The sequence below is a fragment of the Dama dama genome, chromosome 23 (genome assembly GCF_033118175.1).
Source record: "Dama dama isolate Ldn47 chromosome 23, ASM3311817v1, whole genome shotgun sequence".
NCBI lineage: Eukaryota > Metazoa > Chordata > Mammalia > Artiodactyla > Cervidae > Dama > Dama dama.
In genome coordinates this window covers 63,441,083-63,451,278 of record NC_083703.1, presented here as the reverse complement: position 1 = coordinate 63,451,278, position 10,196 = coordinate 63,441,083, and the positions used below count along the sequence as shown (strand labels likewise).

Here is a 10,196-nt window from a genome sequence, read left to right as displayed (position 1 = left end):
CGGCTTAGCTGCTCCACAGCACGTGGGATTTTCCCGGACCAAGGATCGAACCCGTGTTTCCCGCATTGGCAGGTGGATTCTTTACCACTGAGCCATCAGGGAAGCCCTTCATCAGAGTCTTAAGACAGTGTAAGGCTAAAGAAAACCAGAAACGGTGGAAGAGGCCGGGTCAAAATCACAGGGCAAGTCACAGCAGACCTGAGACTGGCATTTGTGTCCTCAATTTTTGGTCACTGCCCTACGCCTTCCACCCCACAGGAAAGTCTATTTTCTTCAATACACAGATGGGCCTGGTCCGTGGGCACACCAATGCTTCCAACAGGTGAAGGGTCTGTGGTCCTGCGGGCACTGCCCATGGACGCTGACAGAGAAGTAGAGAAGATCCTGAAGCCCCACAAGCACCAACTCACTCCCGAACTGTGCCCAGGGGGTCCCCAGACAAGGTCAGGGCTTCTGGAACCTAAACATGTCTCCAGTCAGACACATTCTGCCCTTGGTTCAAATTGTTGATACACATCATGCTTGGGTCTTCGATGTTTCCAGACTCCCCTGGACACCACTCTGGCCTGGAAAGGGTCACCTCCCAAAACCAATGATTGATTGATTAAACACAACGGCAAAGTATGAAAATTAATCGAGATATTTAATAGACAGTGCAAACCATAATTTCATCTGAATATAAATGTATGCACATGTTTCCAATGGGTTATCTATCAGTTATCACAAACAGCAACAAGGACCTTAGAGCTATGTTAGAAAAATGTATAGCTGGAATTTAACTCAAACAATCTCACACACTCTCAAGAGAACACCATCCATTTCAAATCAGTGTCACAAACTCCAGAAAGACCAGGGGAGTGGGAGTGAGGAGTGGGCCAGAGTGGGAAACACAGGGGCCAGTACACAGGTGATGGACAGAAATACAGCTCTCGAGGAAACCAAAATAGATGCATTATTACAGCTAAGGACAAGGAAAAGCCTATGGCTTTTAAAAAACGACTCTTCTGCCAGTACCATACACGTCTTACAAAGAGATGTGCGACAAGTCAGCTGACTTAAAAGGACAGAGGCTACATTTTCAGGTCATTCTGACTGCAAACGGTCGACCCTTGCCATTGAGGTTCAGCAGTGGAGTTAGCGTAGTCCAGAAGCTCAATGTTGGATTTGCAAATACAGTTTATTTTACAGAAATTGAACATTATAAACAGCAGGCACCTCCCACCCCCCACCCCCTCCCCCACCCCACCTGTCCCGCTGGGTGCAGACCATGCTATGCGGAGTGAGCAGTGATGCGGCCCTACTGCTTTGGAGGGAGATTCGAGAGCGATGGAACCTGCCTGCACCACGTCCGGCCTGCCCCGCACACACACGCGCCTGCCCGCCGCGCAGGCCACCAGAGTCTGTCTGGGCCCAGCCCGCACTGGACTGGTTAAATGGTTCCAGCCCAGGTCTCCAATTCCTTCATGTCGTCGTCTTCCTCTTCCTTCTTCTTGGCTGTGTGAAGACAGAAAAGGCTGCTTAGGAAGGCTGGCCGCTGTGTTCTCCACGCGTTCTGGCCAGATGCCAGGGCCGCGCTACCCTGTGGCTACAAAACAGCCCTGCCCGTGCAGCCCGCCACGTCTCCAGGCTATCAGCAGACTGCCTCTCTGTGCCTAAAAGCTGCAACGCAGAGCTCTAGATAACCAGGCACAGCTTCCCCAACACCTCCCCTCCCCGACACCAGAGCCAGACAAGTCGGGGAGGCTTCAACACCAACAGTCCAATAGGATCCACGTGTGGCCTCCGGCCAGAGCATCCAATGTGGGGGAGAGAGGGGAGAATCCAGAAGAGCTCTAATCTAAGCCACTCCCCTCCACCTCAAGGGCCTAAGCCACCTCTGTACACCACAGGCAGTTGGCCGGACAGCTTTCAGACCCCCTTCAGCTTTCAGGCCTGCACCCCACCTCGGGCAGCCAACTCGACCAGAAGGGCCACTTCCCCTTGACCTGTGGGAGGATGAGAGGACACAGCCTGGTCACACCCTGCTCCCTGGGTTCTCTCTCTGTGCCAAATCAAGCTGCTTCACCTCTTCTAGAAGTTCTGGGTGGAATACTTCTATCCAAAGGTGAAATAACGGGGGAGGAGGGACTCAATGAAAGAAATGAAGGTTTTATAGAACGAGGTCTCTAAAAAACCCAAAGCTGTTTCCTTCCTGTGGGGCTACCTATGAGCCCCAGCTGAGCGCTACACAAGATAACAGACGGGGAGCAAGAGCTGTCCCGGACGTAAACTCCCACCTTGTTTGGTGACACAGGGAAAGCGGTTCTAGAACAGTGGTTCTCAACTGGAGGAGATTTCTCCCCTCCCCCTCGGCCCCCGGACATCTTGCAAAATCCGGTGACACGGCTGGTTGTCCAAACCTGGGGAGGGGGATGCCACTGGCAGCTAGAGGGCAGAGGCCACGGGTGCGGCTCACCATCCACAGGGCGCAGCACAGGCCCCCGCCCAGTCCGCACTAAAAGAACAGTTCGGCCATGTCAACAATGCCAAGGTTAGGAGACGAGGGAAGAGCGGCTGACACTGTCATCAGGGCTGTCACAACGGATGCTGCCTGGTTCTCAACTCTGGGCAACTCAGGGCCCAAACCGAAGCCAACCGGCCACAAGGTCACCTACCCCATGGGCCGTGGGTGTGTCATGACTGTGGATAAGAAGTACTCACCGGGTTTTGATGGTAGGGATATAGAGGGAACACTTGGTAGAGGGACTGTTTCCGGTCCACTGATTTCCAGCAAATTCTTATCTAGTTCCTCCTGTTCTAGTTCTTCTAATTCTGCCATGAGTTCATCCTGGGAAAAGCAAACAGAAAAATGAGAGAGAGACCCTGGGGAACCCCAGCCCCTACTGTGGTGCCTCTTACCCAACAGCTCAGGGGACACACATCCCTTCTGAGAAGGTCAGGGCAGATGGACTCCAAGTGCACACTCTGTGACTCATCCTAAACACACTTCTACTGGTGAACGGAGCACACCATCGAGCAATTGCTGATGTCTACGTGGGGTCCCCGCACCAGGCTGGGAGCATCTTGAGAAAAGGGGTCGTATGTTTTCATTTCTATCTCTGTCTCAGAACTGGGTGCGCTGAGTGAATGTTCAGGAATATCTGCTGAATTGAAACGAACTTGACTAACCCATCGAACTCCAGTCTGAAAACATGAAAGCTCTGGCGCTGGGAGCCAAGGGTAAGAGCTACAGGCTGCTTTCTCAGCTATATGGTGGCAGTCAGCACAAAGGATTAGGTTCGGCGGAGAGGCCCTGACCTTCAGTGGACTCAAATCTAAGGCAGAATGAGGTACAGAGCCTGTAACTGTATTTTAAAAACCTAAGAGCTTCAAGGTTCCAATTGCTACGGCAGAAATTGGTAGGTGGCCAAGTTCCAGATGAATCCTTCAGGGATCAGATACAAACATTCCTTCTCTGGTTTCACCTTTGTCTCCCAGCAGAGCTGGGAGGGCTGTCTGAGGGGAATCCTGTAAATTCCTCAGGGCATGGTGACCTCGGTTGCCCCTGCTCTGAGCCCAGGGGCCCACCACGGAAGGGTGCAGGGTCACTGCTTGCTGAAACCAGTATTGACCTGAAGTCTGCTGAGATGTCCCGACAAAAGTCCCTTTACTCTACCTTAGCTCCCCCAAACACTGAAAGCATCCCTAAAAACCCAGAATTCGGGAGGGTTCATGCCACACCTTATGTCTACGTTCAGGTCTCCGGAGGGAGGAGACCTGGTGATTTCCAGACCATATACTCCCTGCCAGTGAGGCCTCACCTGCACATCAGAGGCAGCCCAGGCATCATATGAGAAGCTGGTATGATCAGCACGAAATCACTCACCTCGTCAAACTCTTCTCCAAACCCTACAGGTTTTGAAATAGCTGTTGAAATCTCTTCTGCAAGTTCCTGCTGGTCAGCAATGTCCTGCATTAACTCATCAACTTTATCGATGTCCCTTTAAATGAAACGAGCATTGTGTTAGTCTATGTACAGAGGGTCTGTGAGGCAGAAACAAGGATCTGCTGCCCAGTCTCAGCCCCACAATCACTCCCTCTGAGGAATTCCTTTTTTTTTTTTTTTGGCTGTGCTGAGTGGCATGTGGAATCTTAGTTCCCCGACCAGGTATCGAACCCAGGCTCCCTGCAGTGGAAGCACGAAGTCTTAACCATTGGACCACCAGGAAAGTCTCGTGGAATTCCTTTTTTGTCTTTGTCTTCTTCCCCCTCTTTTAAACTAGAGAATGACAGAATCAAGAGGACAAAAGCATCCTTAGACGTCACCCAGTCTAACACTCTGAGGAAATAAAGCTGGCAAAGTTAGATGCCATCGTGACAGTCTCTCATGCAAGCTGGTAAACTCATTAGATGAGACCGTGGGACTTGGGAACTCCTGAATCACTAGCTCTTCAAGTTCAAGGGCAACTCTGCACAGTGACAGGTAAAATCACAAATCCTACAACAGAACCACACAACGTGACCAGCGCTTCCCATCTACACAAATCCACTATGGCTCCTCTACAAGGCCCCAAAGGAAAAGCAAACAATGCAGATTATTTCCTATGCACTGTCACTAATGTCAACAAACTTACAATCAATCAATATCATATATACACGTGTATTTCCTAGCACAGAATTCACTAAGAGGTGCTGTGCTGTGGGGAACACGGACATGAAGGGGACACGCACCTCACGCTCAGTCTGACAAACATCCCCTCAGACAGTAGCTCAGTTACCTGAAGGCTACTTTTCCTGTAATCCCACACTTCTAGGGCAGGGATCAGCAAGCTTTTCCCGTAAAGGGCCAAATAGTAATAAATGTTTTAGAATCTCTGGGCCACACGATCTCTGTTGCAAAAATTCAAGACTGCTGTGTGCCACAAAAGCAGCCACAGACAGTGTGTATTAAGGGACACAACTGTGTTTCAATAAAATTTTATTTACAGAAATTGGCAGCAAGGGACTTGCCTGGGGCCCATAGGCCAGATTCTGCCAACCCCTGTTTTAGAGCATAGCAGAGGACCCAAAAGGAAGCAAAAAGGCTCCCAGCACCCGCAAATATATGATGCCAAGTTAGAGCACTAAAACAAATGCAGAATTCTGTTCTATTTGGGAGAAGTCCTCCTTTGGGGCTTAATGGTAACCTGGCCTTTAATTACAAATGTAACAGCTCAGTCATCTGGTGTCTTACGCCACAGAATATGAGAAGTAGCCACATAAAGGAAGGAATGCAGAGGTCAAGAACACTTGTCAATATGACAGCCAAAACCCAAGAGTGACAGGAAGGGAAAATCCCACCAAAAACAGACCCAGGAAGAGAAAGAGCTAAAGCCCTCAAATGTACCACACCTTTCAGGGCCCCTGACAGCTTCAGGAGAAAGTCACGGGAACTGATTCTAATCTCAGTTCTATCCAAGTTCCCCCATAACCCAGGGCAAGTCACCTCCCCTCTCTGGGACAAACTTCCCCACCTAGATGATCAGAGGCCCGGGTAAGAGAATCTTCTAAGAAGACAAAGCTTTCCAGCTTAAAACTCTACATTCCTTCTAATAACCCTGAATGACTCAGAAAACAGTTTCATTCCATGAGATCTGCTTCTGGGGGTAGTGGGGCACATAATCCATTTCAGAAAAGCTCCAGAAAAGATGCAAATCAGAACAAACTTGGGTGCTTGAACGGATAAGTCAAGGGGCCTAGGACTGAGGCCTTGCACGGCCAGCACTGCCCTTCCGCGTGTGCGCCCCCCTCCACCGCGGATGCCACGTACATGTTGTCGTGGGCAGCCTTCATGGCCTTGGCGGCATAGCCCATGTTCTTGAGCACCTCGGTGTTGGTGTTGGCATTCTCCAGGGCCTCTCGCTGGAACTCGATTGTTGACAGCGTGCCGTCGATCTGCGCCAGCTGCTTTTCATACCTCTTCTTGCGCTTCAGGGCCTGAAGTGCCGCTGCATGGGGGGGTAGAAAACAGGGTTTCAGAGAGCCCAGACACAGGGCAGCATCCTAGAGTTCACTGAGTTGTCTTCCTAATTGGGATGGATGCACTTCAGTTTCTGCTTTCACTACAAGAGAGGGCTAATACTCTCTTCTCCACAAACAGCATATTCAATACTCAGAGAAAACTCTACAAAATTCACAGTCTTCAAAATGCAGCCAGGCACTAAGCCCAAGTTCACACTCTCTGGGAACCACACGCATAAATCAAAGCATGGTCGGCACCCCAAACAAGAGAGTGCTTTGAAGTCAGACTGCCTTAGGTTGAAACCCCAGCTCTCAGCCTCAATGAGCTGCTGAGCCTCCCTGAGAGGCTGATGTGATTGAGATAACATATAAGCAAACACTTAGCACAACATTTAACACAGTGGACACCCCCAAAACCCCTCTAATTATTATAAAGCAGCTTTAAAGTATCATTCTATGTCAACTAAATTACAAAATAATAAATAATGACTATAGCAAATACTGGATCATTTGGCGTTAAAATGCTATCTCACACACAGCCCACAACTGCAAATTGTTATAGTGCTTCTGAAAAGTAACATGGCAACACATAGCAACAGCCATAATGTTGTTCCGGCCCTCTGACCCAGTAATTTCCTTCTGGAAATGTATTCAACAAGAGCAAGGCCCTTGTGATTCAAGCAAAGGCTCCATGCCTGAAGATGGTAACTACAGCATTCTTTATCATGGAAAGGACTGAGCAACTGAAATAAAGACAGAATTCCCTGTCAGGGCCTCATCTAGAGTCTGACCACTGGGTCAAATCAATGCCATCACCTCTCTTGGCCTCCCAGTGTGTTAAGGCTGTAGCGATCACCTTGTTTTAAGATCCAGTCAGGGTGAGCACTTTGATCAAGGTGAACTGGTAGCAGAGCAAAGGCCAAACCACACCTTCCTACTCAAAGCCCAGGTTTTCCTCTCCTTACTATTTTAGCTTCCCTCTTCACACTGAAAAGTATCTTAGCTGAGCATAAAGCTCAGGAAGGCTCTGCGCAGACTCAAGCAGAAGGAATGGTGGGGCCAGGGAAGCTGCCGGGCACCTGCCCTGGCCTGGACAGCACTAGCCTCACACATATATGCAGACACACACACACCCGTGCACTTGTGCCCACTGTGTCCCCGAGCTCTGCACCAGAGCCATCCCCTGCAGGCTGTTGGCCACGGCCAATCACCTCCCCAACAGGGCTGTGGTTTCTCCACATGTCATCTGAATTGGTCCCGTACTCCTTCCACTCAAGTGCCCTGTGAGCCTAGGACTGCTCCCTGAAAACCATCTGCCAAGGGAAAAGGGCCTTGGCTTACATGTAAGCAATCCTTAAGTCCACAATTCCTCCAAAAGCAGCAGGCAAAACCGCTAGGAAAATTCCTCCAGTCAAATGATAAAGCAGGCTAAAGAAACTCTGCAAAAAATCCGAACATGAAACATGCCTCATTAAAAGCTGAAAAGCCATTCCACTTGTTAGTTCTCTGATCCTGGTGTAAATGGTCAGACCGGCCTTTGACGTCAAGAAATTCAACCTGCAGTCACATCTAGGCGTCCCCAAGGCGTCCCCTTTACTGAACACTTGCACCTTCTGCTAGTACTAAGCCATGCCTGCCAAGTAATTACCTCACAACAGCAACCCTTTAAAGTAGAAATGACCACTCTTTATCAGCAGAGGAAACAGGTTCAGAGAGGTAATTCAGGTTACCAGTGGTAGTCGGCAGAGAGTAGATTAAGCCAGGTATGGAACTCCACAGTCTGACTGCTATGCCCCCCACTGAACAAACCACGCAGGACCTCGCCACGGAGGCGCAGTCCAGGCTAGCAGGGATTGTCAAGGGAACTGCAGGATCACAGAAGAGGGAACACAAACCCAATCATGTCATTCCTTTGCTTAAGAACCCTCAACCCTCCCTCTGCCCACAGGACAAAGCCTCTGAGTGGTTTAACGAGGCTGGCAATGGATTTGGATTCTCGCCTTGAAACAGGTTCTGGAAGCCCCAGCCCCAAGTCCGGATCCCTTTGCCACTGACCATCGAGGCACAGGGACGATAGCCTGGAAGAGCCCTGTTATATAAGTGGTCAGGGCCTGGCCTTGCTTCCTCCTGACTCCCTGGTGCTGAAACTGACTCAGACACACCCCAATCAACAAGTGAGTCTCAAACCTTCTCAGGCCAACGCCCCACATGTGCCCCCTTCCCAGGCCCTCCTCAGCTGCCCTCACCACCCAGGCATAGCCCAGCCTAGAACTTGTTCATCAGCTGAGATTCAACAGGTGTTCTGAGCGCCTGCTGCGTAGTACCTCTGCCTCCTCATTTAATCCTCCCTCCAAGTCCTGGGGCACAGATCAGACGATCAGAAAGGTGGAGCGGCTCAACCGAGTCAGCTGGCTGGTATGAGAGGGGCAGGGGGCTCAACCACTGGCCTGTGTGAACCCCGGGGCCCCTGCTTCCCACACAGGCTCCGGACGATGGTAAGTGACACGGGGACAGTTCTTAAGAACAAACAGCGAGGTGACATCTGCCCTGCTTCTCGTGTCCTGAGTACAGTAGGAGCCGTGATTTTACAGTCAGCTGTGTTCTGACTTTTAAAACCAAATTTATTCTTTCCCTGTTAACATCACAGCATATTTAGAACTGCTTTAACTTTTTCTCTAATACATTTTCAATTGGCAGGGACTCCTTGTAAGCCAGTCTTCCATTTCTCTGATCTGCACCCCACTGCTAAAATCCCCCAGGCAATAAATTATCTGGAAGCAAATACCCAAACATATCAGGGGGTAAGCCAGAGACCCCCATGAATGAAATAATGTTTGTATTATGCATCTTTACAAGCCATCATCCAGCACAATGCCTGGTACACAGTATGCTTAATTATATTAAACTGAATCTCCAATTTCATCTATTTTAAGTTTTTCATATATTCTCCGCAGGGTTCCTCATGTGGGGTACACCCATATTTTATCTCCTGTGTACCTCTGATTCAACAGAGAAAAGATAACGTCTCATTGAAACAGTGGCTAAAACAGTCATCTGGCAAGATTCTTTCCCTGCATTTGTCCTGACCCATGAAACAGGAACTTTGGCAAGTGCTTGCCCTTCCCCTCTGTCCTTGCCAAGAGGTGTGCCCTGAAAGGAGGAAAAGGTTCTGAGCTAGAAGCCTCTAGGGCTCCGCCTCCAACCTACAGGGTTCGAATGGTCTCTTCGCCTCTTTGCACAGAAATCTCCATAATGGTTCCTGGCAGAGACAGTCCATTTGTTTACCCCAATCTAACTCCTGTTCTATTTCTCAACTAGTTGAGAACCCTAAAAAGAAAGGGTATGTGATTAATTTTCCCCTCCATACACGGTTCACCAGTAGAGTAACCTTGAAATGAGACATGGGGCCAGCCTTTGGGCTGCAAGAATATGTGTAAACATAAATATTCACAGCACTTGACCCAGCCCTCCTTCACCATCTGCCCCATGTCTAAACGTGTGGCACAGTGGTGAAGTATAAGTCAGGGCAAAACAAAGGAGTAACACGCCACTCTTCCTGCACACCATTCCACTTCAAGTAAACATTCTCCATTCCAAGCTTATTGCTGACCACAAAAATGTGCTTCTATATAGCCAAAGCCTAAAGGGTCAGACTCAATGTTTTACATATGCCTTGCCTTACTTCTCCAAATTCCTGAGTTAAAAAAAACAAGTACTGAGTTCTCATTACGAGGTTTTAAAAAATGTAATCATGTGAGGTGATGCATGTCAACTAAGTGTATTTTGATAATTATTTCACAATATACACATATATTAAATCATTAGGTTGTGCACCTAAAAAATAACATAATGTTATATGTCAATTATATCTCAATAAAACTGGGGTAAAATGGGAAAAAAGATAAAAACAAGTATGGGGAGTTAACAAGGTTAACATCCAAACCAAATATTCAAAGAAGAGGTGTCCAAATAAACCCCTTTTCTGCCAAAGAACCCCCACCCCGTGTCATTCATAAACACGATGCTTTAACGACTGAAATCTAACCCAGGCCAACAGAAGTTTAAAAAGCTGCTTTTAGCTGGAAAAAAATAGTCCGTGGAATCTCCATATTTAATTATGCCTTTGCTGGTTCCAAGAGAGTAATTACAGCAGCAATTACAGAATCTAATAACCAGCTTTATTGGCTCTGAAAGCTGAAGCAAAAACAACTCCAACC

The 10,196-nt window shown here is 48.7% G+C and overlaps 1 protein-coding gene across 1 annotated transcript in view; it reads right to left on the bottom strand.

Moving 5' to 3' along the window:
- Window positions 1-1,233: 1,233 nt before the first annotated feature.
- CHMP4B (charged multivesicular body protein 4B) overlaps window positions 1,234-10,196 on the bottom strand; it is a 44,990-nt gene continuing 36,027 nt past the window's right edge. Inside the window, exons 2-5 of the mRNA XM_061127091.1 lie at window positions 5,789-5,966; window positions 3,866-3,980; window positions 2,701-2,827; window positions 1,234-1,494 (exon numbers count right to left, since the gene is read on the bottom strand). Of these exons, the coding sequence (XP_060983074.1) occupies window positions 1,430-1,494; window positions 2,701-2,827; window positions 3,866-3,980; window positions 5,789-5,966 (485 nt within the window). The 3' untranslated portion in view covers window positions 1,234-1,429. The remainder of the gene's footprint in view (window positions 1,495-2,700; window positions 2,828-3,865; window positions 3,981-5,788; window positions 5,967-10,196) is intronic.